Source organism: Beta vulgaris, chromosome 4 (assembly GCF_026745355.1).
Source record: "Beta vulgaris subsp. vulgaris cultivar EL10 chromosome 4, EL10.2, whole genome shotgun sequence".
Classification (NCBI taxonomy): domain Eukaryota; kingdom Viridiplantae; phylum Streptophyta; class Magnoliopsida; order Caryophyllales; family Amaranthaceae; genus Beta; species Beta vulgaris.
Genome location: NC_079205.1, coordinates 18,083,463 through 18,102,206, shown reverse-complemented (window position 1 = coordinate 18,102,206; position 18,744 = coordinate 18,083,463). Strand labels below are relative to the sequence as shown.

The following is an 18,744-nucleotide window of genomic DNA, read 5'->3' as shown; positions in this document are numbered from 1 at the left end:
TGACAAATTTAAGGTAGATGGTTAATTGTGTGGCTCTCATATTATTTATCAATATGTAGCTTATTTATACAAAACCTAAGGTAACCTAAGATAAGAAACAATCTTTCTAAAAGATATAGGACCATAATCATAGATTATTCACTAAATAATATCTTAACATAAGTATATTATTCTCTTAATAATATCAATATGGAAAATATATCATACATATATTTTCCGATACTGATTATATCTCATATCTCATATCTCTAACATTTACTGTATACTTGTATAGTTGTATAGGCTTAAAGTCTGTTCTCTCCAGCTTATTTTCAGTTCGGTTCATTTCAGTTCAGTTCAGTTCAGTTCAATTCAATTTAGTTCAGTCCAGTTCAATTCAGTTCAGCTCTGGACAATACTTTTAGGGCCTGTTCTCCCCAGCTTATTTTCAGTTCAGTTCAGTTCAGTTCAATTCAATTCAGTTCAGTTCAATTCAGTTCAGTTTAGTTCAATTCAGTTCAGTTCAGATCAGTTCAGTTCAGTCGAAACCAGTTCAGTTCAGTTCATTTCAGCTCTTGACAATACTTTTACTCTCACATATCACTATTCATTTAAGTTCAGTTCAGTTCAATTCAGTTCAGTTCAGCTCAGATCAGTTCAGTTCAATTCAGATCAGTTCAGTTCAATTCAGTTCAGTTCAATTCAGTTTAGTTTAGTTCAGTTCAGTTCAGTTCAGTTCAATTCAGCTGTTTTATGCCGAAGAGAACAGGCCCTTACTCTCACATATCACTATTCATTTCAGTTCAGTTCAGTTCAATTCATTCAGTTTAGTTCAATTCAGTTCAGTTCAATTCAGTTCAGTTCAGTTCAATTCAGTTCAATTCAATTCAGTTCAATTCAATTCAATTCAGTTCAGTTCAATTCAGTTGTTTTATGCCGAAGAGAACAGACCCTTTGGGATACCGGATAGATCAAGATTGTTAATTGTTGGATGAGTGAAAGTATGATGGGTCCCATCTTTTGACTACTTGTCTTAACAGCCAAATTGGATTTTCCTTTGCTTAAATAATTTGGCAATAATTGGTCAAGCCACCCTCTTTTTACTTTAAGCCTCTACTATGCTACATTTCTCTCATTGTCACCCGTTGCATTAATTGTAGAGTTAAATTCTCTCTTTTCTCTCCTGGATTGTGTTTATGGGTTGAAGACCAACAAACTAAGGGAAGCAAGCTTGAAGGCTTTTAATGGCGACTTGTCTCATCAACTACCTGTATTTTTTACTCCTTGCACTCTTTATTAGCAGTAGCTTCATAGAATTTGGGTCTATTGCCCAATTGATTCCTCAACATGAAGGTATGTATATTGAGCTTGCTAGCTGCTGGAAGAAAAATTCATAATTCACTTCTTCTATCTTACAAATTCTTAGGTTTAACTGTTAATATTATCATTTATGATATAACAACCTACAAATTATTTCTTTTTTTTGCAAAAGAACTCAAATAACTTTTAACAAATGATTTGAAATTTATGTCATTATCTGTATAGTCTATGTTATTTTTTTTGAAATATATGTATTATAAATGATACATAATAAGTTGTGGTTCAAACATATTACACCAAAGCCAAGACGCACCCCTTTCATATTGCTACTCGTATCAACTGTTAACGATTGTAACTGTGTAAGTGCTAGGACGTTACTTTTGTCACGAAGTTTTTGCACACTCATTATTAGGAAACCAAGCAGATGTTTGGTTTAAAGTCTTAGAGCAACTACCAACGAAAGCAACAACTCCTTATAGCTTTGTTTGTCACACCGGTTTTTCAAACTACAACATTTCCAAAGTACAACCTCTCTTAATGAAAAGTTACAACCACTTATGATTTTTGTAAGTCTCACATGTGGGAAACAAGCTTTGGGAAACAAAAATGTACAAGAGGGGCACACAAAAAGTTAAACAAAGCAACAAGTTTGGGGAGTTACTTGCTTTCTCCCAGCTACAATAAACAAAAAGGTACAAGAGGGACACACAAAAAGTTAAACAAAACAAGAAGCTTTGGAGAGTGTTAGGAAATACTCCTAAATCTATCGTAACAGTTAGGATAGATTTAGGAGTATTTCCTAATCGGGAGCTACTTGCTTTCTCCTAGCTACAACATGATTTCTCCTTCGATGACAAAAGCTAGTTGCTCCTAGTTTTGAGAAATTACAAGCAGGCAAAAAAGTACTGCTGCAGTTGGTCTTAGAAGGTGATATTCAAAACCTGGATTAAATTCCGTCTATATCATCTGCCCTTGCGACTCTCTCCATACCAACCTCGTGTTAAGTAGAAGTAGTTTATATGATGGTTGAGACTGGTTGTCTAGTTGCTAGCCGTTAGCCTCTGATGTTAACCTCTGATGTTAGTCATTAAATGTTAGTTGTGAAAATAGCTTTCAAAACTGTTAGTGTGCCACATGATTAGACGTTGGATCAGAAAAGAACAAACAATAATTATGCTCAATTTTCCATTCAAAAGCTACTCCAAATGTTCTCAAATTTATTTTTATTAGCGTTTCCAAAACAATTCTTTTACCGCCAAAATTTAATTTTACCAAACACTATTTTTTTCAAGTTAATCACTAGTCATCTTTTTAGTAAGTACTCCATAAGGAGTACTTTGATGTATAGGAACTCAAACTAGAGATCTCCATACAAAATAAAAAGCCCCATTTATCAGTGAATGCAACAAACTTTTTAATCCCAATTTGGTTGGAAAATATAATGTTCCAACCATGGCATTTTTGTTAATTTATGAAGTAAATATTGATTAATTAATAACTAACATTGTATGATAAATAGCGTACTAGTGTTGTATATAAAATGACAAATGTTGTATAAGAATTTATAATTGTTAAATAAAAATGAACTAGGATTGTTCTTTCATTAAAACAAAATTTGGTCCTCCCATGTTGCAATTAGGCAACACCGTTAATGCACCATTGAGCTAACTTACATTTCTCAATGTAGTACGAAATTGGAGGAAATGCATTGAAATAAGTAAATTTAAGATCTAACTGAGAGGTGCCAAGAGAGAGTATAGTTACATTTTGATTATTTTATTGATCTGTTAGTTGGTTAATATGTTAGCCATTTAGCCTTACTCATATGTATCTGATGCATAATTGCGCATAAAGCCTTAGCTCAACAACATAGCACTAGTGTTATGTCGAAATTGTCATGCGCCATGACAAACTCATAAGATGGCTACATATGAGGTTGATAGCACTTCATAGATTATGGACTACGTGATAATTGAAATCCAAATTATTTGTCCACAATTTCATGATTGAAATCGGATCAAGTTGGAACTTGAGTCATTTATAGGCCAATATAATCACTAACTCTGTTGAGATGATCACCTGTTCTTTTCACACACCTATGACCTATATGTAGCTTATAGTATTGCTTTGATATTGCATGATAGTTGATAGTATTACTTGTGTCCTGGCAGTGAAAACTCTTGAAATAATCTCTCAAAAATTGAAGAATCCATACTGGAATGTCAGCCAAACATCTTGCACTGATGGGGGTCAGAGCTTCAGTAAAACCTTTGCTAGCAAGGAAGTTAGCAACGTCACCTGTGATTGTTCATATAATAGCAGCACTGTTTGCCATGTCACAGTTATGTAGGTTCTCTTCCCCACATTACCACCATTTTCAAATCTACTGACTTGTTATATACCGTGTGCTAAATGCTATGTCTAAGCTCTAGTTTTCTCTGAATATTCTTGGTAGCATTTCCGTCTGAGATAACTGGTTATGATATATTATGCATTTAACATACTTGGTTTCGCGTAAGCTCTTTGGCTTATTGATTTCACTTACCTTCACTGGAACTTCTTTTTCGGGGTTACAGTCAATTGAAGGGTCTCAATCTTACTGGCTATATACCTGAAGAATTTGGAAACCTGGTTCACCTGCAAGAAATGTAAGTCACAGCATGTTGAAAGTAACGAGCTAACTGTTTAGGTTAATGCAGAGTGCAGCCTACTAAGTGGTAAAGATGTTGATGCAGTGATCTCACAAGAAACTATATTAGTGGAACAATCCCAAAAAGTCTATCAAAGATTCGGCTTGTGACTTTGTAAGTATGTGTAACATTCTTGAATGACACAAGTTTTTTTTTTTAAAAAAAGAGGTTTTTTATATCTGAGTATGTTTGCTTTGCAGGGCAGTTTCAGAAACCCGGATCACTGGTCAAATTCCAGAAGAAATTGGACAGATTGCCACCCTTCAAACGTTGTAAGCATTACTGCCTGTTATGTCCAACTTAATTTCTCTAATTATAACCTCTTTATATTACTAATGTGGCCTCTCCAGGAGCTTGGAAGATAACCAACTTGGAGGACCTTTGCCCAAAAGCCTTGGGAATCTGAGAAACTTGCGAACCTTGTGAGTCCATTCATCAGTAAAACTCTATAAGCCGCAATATTCCAACTGCTGGATCTTAATTTGTATAAATGGTTTCAGATCAACTCTTCACATGAATATCCAACGTGTAGTACGTGACCATGTTTATATAGGATAAATTCCTGCTAAGTTTCATAATAAGATTATGCAGCTACTCCATGTATATGACCTATATTTTTGTGTCTTTTGAGTTAAAGCTTTGAACTGGAATTCTTTTTACTCCATATACATATTGTTCATTAGCAATACTTTCTTATTCTTGTAGAGTACTTGCTTCAAACTTCTTTAACGGAACAATACCTGAAACTTTTGTCAATCTAAAGAACATTACTGAACTGTAAGTCACCCTTGTTTTTTCTAGTGTTTAACCAGACTCCACTTTTGCTAGCTAAGAATTGTGTTCCACTTCCAGAAGGCTAAATGGAAATATGTTATCAGGAAAGATACCTGATTTTATTGGGAATATAACCAGCCTGGTCACACTGTGAGTATATTAGTTATGCAGGAGACCAATTACCAGATATCTATTCATCTTTTATTTGTAACCTCCTTTTTGATACATGGTAACTTTGTTGTCTTACAGGGATATTCAAGGCACGTCTATGGAGGGACCTATTCCATCTACCTTCTCTCTTTTGACGAACTTGCGTACTCTGTAAGTACACGTCTACAAGATTACTTTTTCTAATAGTCCTTTTCATCTCCTGTTTCTGCTCAACATGAGACGGATGCATCAGGAAGGTAAGAAATGATGAAAATTACCTTGATTTCCAGGGCAATTTCAGATCTCAAAACAGCAAGTACACCTTTCCCAAACCTGGCAAACTTGATAAATTTAAGGAGACTGTGAGTTATCAGCTGTATTATTGGCCAGCATACATTATTGGATGTAGATTGAGGGACTAGTTTATTGATTTAGTACTAACATTCAGTTTTTGTGTTCTTCAGAGTACTTAGGAAATGCTTGATTACTGGTCACATCCCTGATCACATCCGGAATTTAGTAAACTTGACGCATTTGTAAGTTGTGGTGTTCAAGTGATATGGATGTTAGATCACCACATATATATTTGGTTTATAAAGTCGACCCCATTCCTTTAGGATAAAGGCCTTCATATTATTGTTGTTTACACATGTGCTATAAGAAGGGGCATGCATGGTCCTTCCATGCCTCAGAACAAGAAGTTCTAATTTTTAAATTTAGCAAATGCCTCCCTTGCAGAGACCTGAGCTACAATCAGATAACTGGTCCAGTTCCGGAATTAGATCTTAGATATATGTAAGTCAAATGCGTGCATAAAAGAATCCTTGAGAAACAATCTTTGATTATCCTCCACATGCTTGCTTGTACTCATCATTGATAGATGAGGCACCCTAGTAATTATTCATGTTGCTGATATAGGTTCCTTACAAACAACTCATTTTCTGGAACACTACCACAATGGCTGTTGAACAGCAAGGATAATATGTATGTTACTCTACCGCCATGCTTGTTTTTTGACTTTTTTCTTTTTGGTAGTTGAAACAACTTCATACTTACTATTAGAGTATATATTTTGTATATCTTGTATTGATATTTAGAATCATAGGCTTGATTATTGCCTTGTATATTTATGGTAACTCTATCTTTGTATGTCTATATTAACTCAATGAAAGGCATAGCCCAATTAGGGGATTATACCATCTTTCATGGTAATCAGAGCCAGGAATTTTTTTTCCTTCCTCTAGGCTGCCACGGCTGCCAGTTAAACACACGCCTCCCCACCATTAGCTCCGGCCATGGCAGGCGACCAACCTCCTCCTGAGCAACCTTCTGAGCAACCTTTGTCAAAACCTCTACATCCGGTTTACACTGTCGGCAACATACAAACTAAGGTTCGTGTTCTCGACGGTACTAAAGTTACCTACTCTGCGTGGGTCAAGTTATTCACACTTCATGCTCGTGGATACAAAGTCACTCATCACATCGATGGGACACCACCTCCGGCCACAACCGATCCCGCATATCCCTCTTGGCGAGAAATTGATTCTCATGTTCTAAATTGGATCTACGGATCTCTCTCTGATGATCTTTGCTTGCGAATGCTTGAATCCGATACCACTGCTTATGGGGCGTGGACCGCTCTCAAGAACCTCTTTCACAACAACAAAGGGTCACGAGCTGCTGCCCTTGAACATGAATTTAACAATTTGAAACTGAACTCGCTGCCCTCTCTTGAGGACTATTGCCAGCGTCTCAAAGACTTGGCAGATCAATTGAAAGACGTTGATAGCCCGGTTACTCCACAACGTCTTGTGCTTCAATTGGTCCGTGGTTTACCAGCGGAATTTGATACTGTTGCTTCCTTCATCAATCAACAAATTCCTTCCTTTGAAACCGCTAGAAGCATGCTCCAATTGGAACAACAACGTAAATCTTTACGTGATGAAGTTCCTTCTTCATCTGCGGTCCTTGTTGCCCCGTCGTCCCCTCCGCGTGCTCCGGACTGGACTGACCAGCCTCGCCAACCACCACCCCGTGGTCAGCCTCGCAACAACCGTCGCCACCCACCCTCGCGTGGCCGGCCCAGCAGCGCCAACCAGGCAACCAGGCCCTCTGCCCCTGCCCACAACCGCCCTCTACCACCTGCTGCTCCTCCTCTGCCGTACTACTCTCCGTGGCAGCAGCCTTACTACTGGCAGCCTCTTCCTTGCCCGTACCCCACTCAAGGAGGGTGGGCTCCCTATTGGCAGCCTCGACCTTCTCAGGGACGATAACCTTCATATCGTCCTCCCAGTGCTTCCTCTCGATATGCGGGTCAAGCCCATCTCACTGACTTTGATGCGCTTGAACCCACTGATTTAGGTGCTGCATTTCAAACCATGACTCTTCAACAGCCGCATGATTCTCATTGGTACATGGATACGGGGGCCTCTTCGCACTTAACTGTGGATCCATGTAATATTGTCAATACATCTAATTTGAGTCATATTCGTTCTATTTATGTTGGCAATGGTAATTCTATTCCTGTTATTGGTTCTGGCACTTCCCAAATACCAACTTCCACCCGTTCCCTTACCTTACAAAATGTTCTGTATACTCCTCAAATTATCAAAAATCTCATTTCCGTTCGTCAATTCACTAAAGATAATAATGTCTCTGTCGAATTTGATCCTAATGGTTTTTCTGTGAAGGACCTTCGGAGTGGGACTATTCTCCTGAGGAACAACAGTAATGGAGATCTCTATCCTGTGTCATCTGCCACAACTTCCTCTCCATCCGTGCATCTCACTCACTCATCTCATGATATGTGGCATGATCGTCTTGGCCATCCCGGCACTCCTGTTATAGATTTTCTTAGACTTAATTCTTGCATCCAATGTAATAAAGGACGTAGTTCCTATCTTTGTAATTCATGCCAAATTAGTAAACACAAAAGACTTCCATTTTATGATTCTACTTCTTCCACTATTACCCCCTTTGATATCATTCATAGTGATTTGTGGACTTCGCCTCTGTTAAGCAAAAGTGGTTATAAGTATTATCTTGTTCTTATTGATGATTATACTCATTATGTTTGGGTGTATCCTCTAAAATACAAGTCTGAAGTGTTTTCTAAATTTCTTCAGTTCTGTTCATTTGTTCGCACTCAATTCCATTGCAATATCAAATCCTTCCAGTGCGATTTGGGTCGTGAATTTGACAACACCCCCTTCCATCAATTTGCTGCCACTAATGGTCTCATTTTTCGCTTTGCTTGTCCACAAACCTCGTCTCAAAATGGCAAAGCTGAGCGCATGATTAGACGTCTTAATGAGATTGTTCTATCCCTCCTATATCATGCCTCCCTTCCCCTCGATTTTTGGGTGGAAGCCCTTCACACTTCCGTCCTTCTCCACAATATTCTCCCCACAAAAGTCCTTCACTTCCGCTCTCCCACCTCCATTCTTTACTTAAAACACCCATCCTATGATCACCTTCGTGTGTTTGGTTGTGCTTGCTATCCTAACCTTTCTGCTAAACGCAAACACAAGCTTGACTCTCGCTCTACTCGTTGTGTGTTCCTTGGCTACCCCTCCAATTATCGTGGCTATCGGTGCCTTGATCTTGAGACGGGCAAAATTCATCTTTCCCGTCACGTCACATTTGATGAACACATTTTTCCCTTCAAAGAAAAAGCTCATCCACCACCTTCCGCCTACCAATTCCTTGACCCTGACTTCTCCCCCTTTCCCTACGTCGATACCGCCTACCCAGCCCCTCCTACCCGTTCCCCTCAGCCCAACTCCACATCTCTTCCATCCCAGCCCCTTCTAGTCGGCCCGCTCCCTCTAACCAACCCCACCCTACACCTCTCCCATCCCCGCCCCCTTCCAGCCGGCCCACTACCTCCCCCCCACCCCCTCCTCTCCCTCGCCCTACCCTTCACTACACCCGCAGGCCCAAAAACCCCCCCACCCTATCCACTCCATCTCCCCCCTCTTCTCCTCCTCTCCGCCCCAACCCCACTCTTTCCCCCACCCAGCCTCACTCCTCCCATCTTCGGCCTACTCAAACCCCCACCTCCTCTACCTCTCTGTCCCCCCCTACTCCATCCACGTCAGCCCCTCCACCTCCACCGCCGCCCCCTCCACCACCCCCACCTCCACCACCTTCCCATCATTCTGCTAAGACCCAAAAATGAGACAAACAAGCAAGTAAAAGCAAACAACAGAAATGGCACCAAGGATAGATTGTATTAAGGAAATTCTCAGATACATTCCTTGCATTCGAGAGGCAAGGTCTCTCCCATGACTACTCTTTCTATTACTCAATTTCTCGATACCCAGCTGTTGAGCTAAGCTCCTATTTATATACACAGCAGTACTAAATATCTCAGCTTAGCCACCTCATCATTCCTCTAACAGATATCAGCCACCTCATCATTTCTCTAACAAATTCTGTTAGCCTAAGTGTCAGGGGAATAATTCTCTTCTACCACTCCTTGCTTGCCAACTGTCTTGTGGTAGGAATTAATATCTGAGACCTGAGGTAATTTCTTGCGCCTTCTAGAATAAGTGTGCACAATAGGAGGGATAATTCTGGTAGGGGACTTAGCAATACTCCCCTCCCAATTGAGCACCTTGTCCTCAAGGTGAAAGTCAGGAAAACGAGCATTGAAGAGAGCAGCATCTTCCCATGTGGCTTCAAAGGCAGGCAGATTGAGCCATTTAATGAGAACTTCAGTAACTTCGGCTGGCTTCTGAGGATGAGACCTGATGTTCAAGAGTGACTCAGGTTGGGCATCAAGAACTAAATCAATAGTGAGCTGTGGAGGAATAGTAGGAGAACTCTGCAGGCTGCCCACAGCCTTTTTAAGCTGGGATATGTGAAAGACAGGGTGAAGTTGGGCACCAAGAGGAAGTTGTAATTGGTATGCTACTTGACCAATTCGTTTGAGCACGGGAAAAGGCCCATAAAACCTGGGAGCCAACTTTTCATTACGTTTCTTGGCTAGAGATTGATGCCGATAAGGCTGAATCTTGAGATAAACCATCTCACCAGGTTCAAATTGGACTGCCCTGCGATGTTTGTCTTCCTGAATTCTCATACTATTCTGAGCCTCAAGGAGATGAAACTTGAGCTCATCCAATGTAGCATCTCTGTCAAGCAGTTGTTCCTCTAAGGAAAAGATAGCTGTGCTCCCTTTTTCAAAACGAAACAAAGGGGGGGGATCTCTGCCATAGACTATCTTGAATGGGGTGAAATGAGAAGAAGAATGAGTAGAGGTGTTATACCAATACTCTGCCCACGAAATCCACTGAGCCCACGCCTTAGGCCTACCATTGCAAAAGCACCGGAGATAAGCTTCAAGAGATTTGTTGACCACTTCAGTCTGACCATCGGATTGAGGATGGTAGGCCGTACTCCTATGCAAAAGAGTCCCTTGGAGCTTGAACAACTCTTTCCAGAATAAGCTCATAAATACCTTGTCTCTATCCGAGACTATTGTGGAAGGAAACCCATGAAGCTTGACAATTTCTTTAATGAATACCGCAGCAACAGTAGGTGCCGTGAATGGGTGCTTGAGAGTGATGAAATGGGCATACTTAGACAACCTATCAACCACCACAAGTATAGTATCCCATCCTTGAGACTTAGGTAAGCCTTCCACGAAATCCATGGAGATATCTTCCCAAATAGCGAGTGGAATGGGTAGGGGTTGGAGTAACCCGGCTGGGCTAAGGGTCGAAGTTTTGAATTGTTGGCAGATTTGACAATTCTGCACAAAAGTAGTGACGTCCTTCTTCATGCCCTTCCAATACCATTGTATGTTTTAAAAATCCCCGAATGCCCTCCCATTGGAGAAGAATGATACTCCTCGAGAAGAGTAGTTGTCAACGGCACATTCTTCGGAATTACCAGACGCCCGTTGTATTTTAGCAACCCATGTTCCACTGTAAAGCCTTGCAAAGGAGTTCTGCCAGCAGTTACTTCGGCCATTAAATGCTGCAGATCAGCATCCTGTCTTATAGCTTGTGCTATCAACTCTTGGTGAGGAGAGTGAGAAGAAGTGAGCAAATTATATTCGGCCTCAGGAGAGTGTTTCCGGGACAAAGCATCTGCCACTTTATTGTGGCCACCCGGTTTGTATTTGATTTCAAAATCAAATCCCAAGAGTTTCCCAACCCATTTTTGGTATGCCGGTCCAATCTCCCTCTGGTTCAATAAGTGGCGCAAACTTTGCTGATCAGAATGTATCACAAAGTGTCTCCCCAAAAAAAAATGCTTCCATTTTTGTACCGCCATGACCACTGCCATTAGTTCTTTCTCGTATATCGATTTAGCCCTTGCTCTTTCCCCAAGCGTTTTACTAACGTAGGCAATCGGGTGACCTTGTTGGAGCAGCACTGCCCCCAATCCATAGCCGGAAGCATCGGCCTCAATGACAAACGGTAGGCTGAAGTTTGGCATTTGCAAAACCGGAGCTTCTGTGAGAGCTCTCTTCAATGTCTCAAAAGCTTGAGTGGCGGCAGGAGACCACCCAAATGAATCTTTCTTTAACTGATTGGTAAGCGGATGAGCAATAGAAGCATACCCTTTTACAAAACGCCTATAATATCCGGTTAGGCCCAAAAACCCACGTAACTCTCTTAGAGTAGAAGGGATGCTCCAATCCATCATGGCTTGGACCTTTGAGGGATCCATGGCCACTCCTTTGCTTGATATGATATGCCCCAAGTAGGCTACTTCTTCCTTACCAAATTCACATTTCTTCAAATTGGCAAAGAGATGATTGGTAGCCAATAAACCCAAGACCACATTCAAGTGATGCATATGTTGTTCCAAGCTTGTGCTATACACTAAGATGTCATCAAAAAAGACCAAAACAAACTTCCGCAAATAGGGTTTAAAAACTTCATTCATCAAAGCTTGAAAAGTTGCCGGGGCGTTAGTAATCCCAAATGGCATCACAAGAAATTCATAATGACCTTCGTGAGTTCTAAAAGCGGTTTTATGGACATCACTAGGTTTCATTTTGATTTGGTGATAACCCGATTTTAAGTCAAGCTTTGAAAACACACATGCTCCATGCAATTCATCAAGTAGTTCATCAATAATAGGGATGGGGTACTTATCGGGTACCGTCACATTGTTGAGAGCCCTATAGTCCACACAAAATCGCCATGAACCATCTTTTTTTTTAACCAAGAGGACCGGACTAGAGAAGGCACTATGTGATTGTTGAATAATACCAGCAGCTAACATGTCATGTATGAGTTGCTCTATCTCATCCTTTTGGGATTGTGGGTACCTATAAGGCCTTACACTAACTGGGTTCGTACCATGTTTTAAATTAATAGCATGTACATGACCTCTATCAGGGGGAAGGCCTAAAGGCATGTTGAATACCTGCTGGTAGCTCGACAGAAGTGGTTGCAAGCAGCTGGGAACTTCAGGTAACTCCCCTGGTAACACCTCTTGTGAGGCCATTTGGTTAAAATCCACCAAAAAACCACCGCCCTCCTTCCGTAAAGTCCGGTACATGGCCTTCAAGGATACTTCTGTTCTGCTTAACGCCGGATTACCACGCAAAGTCACCGTTTCATTGCCTTCTTTGTATTGGAGTGTTTGTGTTTTCCAATTCGTCACCATGGTGCCCAATTTTTCTAGCCACTGTACCCCCAAAATTAAATCTGAATTCCCCAAAGTTAACGGTAAATAATCCTCCATAACACATACCCCCTGTAGATGCAACGGAACAGCCTTGCATTCTCCCTGTCCATGCGCTTCTGCCCCCCTAGGTAGCACTGATACGGGTACGGGGACGGATACGGGGACGGGTACGGGGACGGAAAACGGCAAAACCAAAATTTTCAAAAACGGGTACGGCTTGGATTCGGTAAAAAAAAAAATCGAAAATATTACCTTACATTTTTAATAGATATAATCTCCATTTAATTTATGTGAAACTGTATTAAATGACTTAAATATAAAATATAAACTAATAATTTAAAAAAAGTCTGGTAAAATAAACAGTCATTAAAAAAGAAAAGTAATGATATAGCCCATATCTTTATATATGTGCTTAATTATGATAAATCAGAATGTTGTAATAGAAGTATAATAATTGGAATTCGGTGCAATAAGAAGAAAAAAAAATAGCTAGGGTAAAAGTATAAGACTCAAATCGGTAAAAGATAAGTTTGTTGTATGGCACAAGTTGATGAAGTAATAAAATAAACCCTCCACTAACTCAAACCCCAAAGGAACCTGACCACCTACTCACCTAGTCTACTTTTATATATTAAATAATATAAACAAACCTGTCCCAATACTCAAAAAAAAATCTGACTCGGGTATAATTCAGTCTACAGTTCACCTACTACCACTAGTCATTTAATTTTTAAATATGAAAAAAACAGCTGTCTCTTTTTACCTCCCTTCCCCTTTCTCTCTCCTTCCCAGTTCCAAAAAACACGATTATTGAAATCCGGCCAAAAGCTCCCAAAAATCCAGCCATGGCAATGAATAAAAGCTTCAACAAATCCGGCCATGACAGAAGGGTACGCCTTAAAGCTTCAAGATCCGTCCCCAAAACGTTCCCATCAACCACCCTAGCCGTCCCCTACTGAACCCGACGTCCCCACCACTCAAGAGTCGTCACGGGGACGTTTTTCCGCCGTATCCGTCCCGTACCCGTACCGTACCCGTCCCCGGTACGGGAAACGACACTCCGGGGAAGTACCCGTGCTTCATAGCTGCCCCCGTACCCAGCGATACTCCAAAAGGCCGAGATGACGAAATGGGTATTTGTAACCTCCTCACTGTATCAAGTGATATGAAATTGTGCGTGGCCCCTGGGTCCACCATTACTATTACCTTCTGCCCGTAAATCGTGCCTTCCATTTTCAACGTCTTTGGGCTAGAAATACCCATCACAGAATTTAAGGAGATTTCCGGTGAGTGGATCTCCAGTTGGGAATCATCCGGATGGGCTGACTGAATGTTCTCCATGAGTGACCCATACTCTTCTTCTTCTTCTTCGTGCCCCAACAGAATACTCAGCTCCTTTTTCTTACAGCGGTGACCGATTGCCCATTTTTCGTCACAACGAAAACAGAGACCATGCTCCCTTTTGTATTGCAGCTCTTTCTCACTGAGCCTTCTTATCTCTCCAAAAGGTTTGGCAATGGGTAAGGTTGTTTTGGGTTTATTAGGTGAGTTAATGGAGGTGCTGGAGTGATGAGAAGGTGCTGGAAACTGGTTATAAGGGGTATTATGAGTTTGGGTGGGATAATTAAAAGAGTAGGTGGGCTTAGCAGAGAAGGTTGGTTTAGGAATATAGGAATTTGGGTTGTGGGCTGAATATGAGCTGGCCTTGGATTCCCATTTCTTTTTGGGTCGATGGTTTAATTTTTCCTCCACTTGGACTGCCAGCTCCATTGCATGGTCCAATGAACTGGGCCCCATAATTCTGACCTCATTCTTTATCTCCTCCTTCAACTTACTCACAAACTGGGCTTGAGCTATGGACTCTGGTATCCCTTCCAAAGGTGCCAGCAACTCTATGAACTTGCGCCGGTACTCGACCACCCCCTCCTCTTGCTCGTGGCTGAGCCACTGCTCTTGTAAGGATCCCAGCGCTGTTTCGCGAAACCGCCGGAGTAACATCCACCTCATCTCCGACCACCGGTGGATGGGCCTCCTTCGATTCTCCCATTGATACCACAGCAGCGCTTCCCCATCTAAGGAAACGACGGCAGCTTCCACCTTCTCGTCTTCTGTCAGGCGGTAGAACTGAAAGAATCTTTCAGCCTAAGAATCCATCCGTCGGGGTTATTGCCGGAAAACACCGGTAGGTCTAATTTTTTTGCACGCCAACTTCCACCCCCACGAAAACCACCACCGAAACCCTCTCCTTCTCCATCGTCGTTTTCCCTCCGCTCGTCTCTCCGTTCATCTCCTCTCTCCTGAATCTTCGCTACCTCCTCCCGGAGCTGCTGAGTAGCCTTTTCCAGACTAACGGCTATCTGGGTGGCCAAGGTTTCTTGCAGTGTCTCTACTGCCTTACCCACCGCCGAGGCTACCTCCCCTGATAAGGATGCTCGCAGGTCTGCGATCCCTTGTTCAAGCTGATCTAAGCGTTGTGTATTCGAAGGAACTACCATGGCCGCCGGCAGGACCTACTGCTCTGATACCACAATTGCTAAGACCTAAAAATGAGACAAACAAGCAAGTAAAAGCAAACAACAGAAATGGCACCAAGGATAGATTGTATCAAGGAAATTCTCAGATACAATCCTTGCATTCGAGAGGCAAGGTCTCTCCCATGACTACTCTTTCTATTACTCAATTTCTCGATACCCAGCTGTTGAGCTAAGCTCCTATTTATATACACAGCAGTACTAAATATCTCAGCTTAGCCACCTCATCATTCCTCTAACAGATATCAGCCACCTCATCATTTCTCTAACAAATTCTGTTAGCCTAAGTGTCAGGGGAATAATTCTCTTCTACCACTCCTTGCTTGCGCCAACTGTCTTGTGGTAGGAATTAATATCTGAGACCTGAGGTAATTTCTTGCGCCTTCTACAATAAGTGTGCACAATAGGAGGGATAATTCTGGTAGGGGACTTAGCACATTCCATGACCACTCGCTCCAAAAATGGCATCATTTCCGTTCGTCGGCCACTTAATCTCCTTGTCACTTCTCCCTCTTCCATTTCTCCTCTACCTAAATCCCCCCTTTCTGCCCTTCGTGACCGTAACTGGAATAGTGCCATGCAGGACGAATATCGTGCTCTAATTGATAATAATACTTGGGATTTGGTCCCCCGTCCCCCTGGTGCTCATGTTATTCGGAGTTTATGGTTGTACAGACACAAATTTCACTCTGATGGTTCTTTGGCTCGCTATAAAGCTCGATTGGTTGGTAATGGTAAAAACCAACAAGTTGGTTTGGACTGTGATGAGACTTTCAGTCCGGTTGTCAAACCGGCTACCATCCTTATTGTCCTTGGTCTTGCAGTCTCTCGTTCTTGGCCCATACATGAGCTTGATGTCAAGAACGCATTTTTACATGGTGATCTTCATGAGACTGTATATATGCATCAGCCCCCTGGTTTTGTTGGTCCCACTACCCCTCATCATGTGTGCAAACTTCGCAAGTCTCTCTATGGCCTCAAGCAAGCACCCCGTGCTTGGTATCAGCGGTTTGCTACTTTTGTGTTATCTCAGGGTAGTGTGTGTGATGCTTCTTTGTTCATCTATCGTCGTGGTCCTGACATGGCTTATCTATTATTGTATGTTGATGATATTATTTTGACAGCCTCCAGCACTACACTCCTCGAGCGCATTATTGCTCTACTCTCTGCTGAGTTTGCTATGACTGATCTTGGGGCTCTTCACCATTTCCTTGGCATTACTGCTACTCGTACTTCCAGTGGTTTATTTCTTTCTCAGAGTCAGTATGCTAAGGACATTTTGGCTCGTGCTTCTATGACAGGTTGCAATCCTGTTACCACCCCAGTTGACACCTCCTCCAAGCTCAGTGCTACTGCTGGTCCACCTGTTACGGACCCCACTCTCTATCGAAGCCTTGCTGGGGCTTTACAGTACCTTACATTCACTCGTCCTGACATCGCCTATGTTGTTCAGCAGGTATGTCTTTTGATGCATGATCCACGGGAACCACACTTTCATTTACTCAAACGAGTGTTACGATATGTAAAAGGTACTCTCCGTCATGGACTTAGCCTCTCTATCTCTAAGTCCCACACATTGACAGCCTACTCTGATGCTGATTGGGCCGGGTGTCCAGACTCCCGGCGATCTACTTCTGGCTACTGTGTATATCTTGGCGATAACCTTGTCTCTTGGTCATCCAAGCGTCAAGCCACTGTTTCTCGGTCCAGTGCCGAGGCCGAATACCGGGGTGTTGCTAATGCTGTAGCTGAAACTAGTTGGCTTCGTAATCTTCTGCTTGAGCTACATTTACCTCTACGCAAAGCCACTATGATCTTCTGTGATAACATCTCCGCTGTTTACTTATCTGGCAACCCGGTACAACACCAGCGAACCAAGCACATTGAACTTGATATTCACTTTGTTCGCGAAAAAGCTCAGGTTGGTACCATTCGTGTATTGCATGTCCCTGCTGAGTATCAGTATGCTGACATTTTCACCAAGGGCTTGCCTCGCCACCTCTTCACTCGGTTCCATTCCAGTTTGAGCGTCTGCTGCCCTCCCGCTCCGACTGCGGGGGTGTATTAGAGTATATATTTTGTATATCTTGTATTGATATTTAGAATCATAGGCTTGATTATTGCCTTGTATATTTATGGTAACTCTATCTTTGTATGTCTATATTAACTCAATGAAAGGCATAACCCAATTAGGGGATTATACCATCTTTCACTTACTTCATTTTGTAGATGATCCACTTTGACTTTCACGTTAGTTAACGCACAACTTTCACCATTTAGGCATTATTAATGTCATTAAACTATCTATTTGTAAGGATAATAGTGTTAGATATTTTGAAACATACAGTTGAGCAGATCCGATAATATTATACATAGTAACATTTGTTTCTATTATTAAAAAAATAATATGACCAAAGACTTGTAGTGAAGCATGTGAATAGTACAAAAGCTGAAGTGGAACAACTAAAATAATGAAGGAAGTAAAAAGTAAGCAAATCCTGTAATGGACTGTTTGTGCTTCTGCAGCGACCTGTCTTATAATAATTTCACTGGCTCAGCCCCATCTAGTTGCCAGCAGTCAAATGTGTAAGACTATCTGAAACTTCTTCCGGTCCTAATTCAGATTCTGTTAAACAATATCTCATCGTTAATCCCTTCTCTGACAATGCAATAGGAACCTGGTTGCTAGTTATTCATCTGCAAAAGGAAATGCGTAAGCTCTTCTCACAGCAAAAATTTTTTTGCTTAACAATGTTGAGGGAAATTATCAACACTCACATAATAATGTATAATTGGAAGTAAATCATGATTTGCAGTACAAATTGGTGCTTGTTGAAGGACCTTCCTTGCTCCACAAAGCCTCAATGTAAGAAATAAAATTATTGTTTTAGTGACTAAAATATAGCCTCCATTTTCAAGCTCCCACATGTATTTGCAGATCATTCATTATTTATCAATTGTGGGGGAGGCAAGATGAGCTTTGAGGGGAATGAATATGAAGAGGATACCGTATCTGATGGGCCATCAATTTTTTTCGCATCTGGACAAAAGTGGGCTTACAGTAGTACAGGAACTTTTCAGTTCGACGGAGATGCCAACTTCTTAGCAGGGACATCTGATCCTAATGTGACTGGTATTTACCAAACAGCTCGCTTGGCACCTTTGTCACTTAAGTATTATGGACTTTGCATGAGACGAGGCAGTTACACAGTGAAGCTGCACTTTGCTGAGATAATGTTCACTGATGATCAGAACTTTAGCAGCAATGGAAGGCGTATCTTTGATGTGGCAATACAGGTGAATCAAGAGAGCAGCTCTAGATTTCATTTGGCCCTGTTCTTTTCGAATGTCACTTAGATTGTCTGATGTAGGGATAAGAGGAAGATGTGACTTCAATAATAGGTTTTTTTCCTCTGCTTTTGTTATTCTTTGTTTGGTTTGGCAGGGGAATGAAGTTCTAAAGGATTTCAATATTGCGGAAAAAGCTGGAGGGGTTGGCAAGGGGATCACAATGGAGTTCAAAGATGTCTATGTTAATGGGAGCACACTTGAAATCTACTTGTACTGGGCTGGAAAAGGAACAACAGCTGTTCCAAAAAGAAGTGTATACGGACCTCTTATATCTGGGATTACAGTGACACCGAGTT

The 18,744-nt window shown here is 41.6% G+C and overlaps 1 protein-coding gene across 4 annotated transcripts in view; it reads left to right on the top strand.

Moving 5' to 3' along the window:
* LOC104891315 (probable LRR receptor-like serine/threonine-protein kinase At1g53430) overlaps positions 1 to 18,744 on the top strand; it is a 77,252-nt gene that overhangs the window by 54,969 nt on the left and 3,539 nt on the right. The window contains exons 1-18 of one of the 4 annotated variants that reach the window (XM_057394224.1): positions 1,103 to 1,332; positions 3,471 to 3,645; positions 3,876 to 3,947; positions 4,035 to 4,103; positions 4,190 to 4,261; positions 4,340 to 4,411; positions 4,695 to 4,766; positions 4,842 to 4,913; positions 5,013 to 5,084; positions 5,204 to 5,275; positions 5,378 to 5,449; positions 5,652 to 5,708; positions 5,832 to 5,897; positions 17,624 to 17,683; positions 17,772 to 17,810; positions 17,914 to 17,963; positions 18,036 to 18,394; positions 18,543 to 18,741. In XM_057394224.1, coding sequence (XP_057250207.1) covers positions 1,224 to 1,332; positions 3,471 to 3,645; positions 3,876 to 3,947; positions 4,035 to 4,103; positions 4,190 to 4,261; positions 4,340 to 4,411; positions 4,695 to 4,766; positions 4,842 to 4,913; positions 5,013 to 5,084; positions 5,204 to 5,275; positions 5,378 to 5,449; positions 5,652 to 5,708; positions 5,832 to 5,897; positions 17,624 to 17,683; positions 17,772 to 17,810; positions 17,914 to 17,963; positions 18,036 to 18,394; positions 18,543 to 18,741 — 1,759 coding nt within the window. In that variant the 5' untranslated portion in view covers positions 1,103 to 1,223. Of the gene's footprint in view, positions 1 to 1,102; positions 1,333 to 3,470; positions 3,646 to 3,875; positions 3,948 to 4,034; positions 4,104 to 4,189; positions 4,262 to 4,339; positions 4,412 to 4,694; positions 4,767 to 4,841; positions 4,914 to 5,012; positions 5,085 to 5,203; positions 5,276 to 5,377; positions 5,450 to 5,633; positions 5,709 to 5,831; positions 5,898 to 17,623; positions 17,684 to 17,771; positions 17,811 to 17,913; positions 17,964 to 18,035; positions 18,395 to 18,542; positions 18,742 to 18,744 lie in introns of those variants that run through there. The other 3 variants (XM_048642867.2, XM_057394223.1, XM_048642869.2) reach the window with 3 other exon arrangements.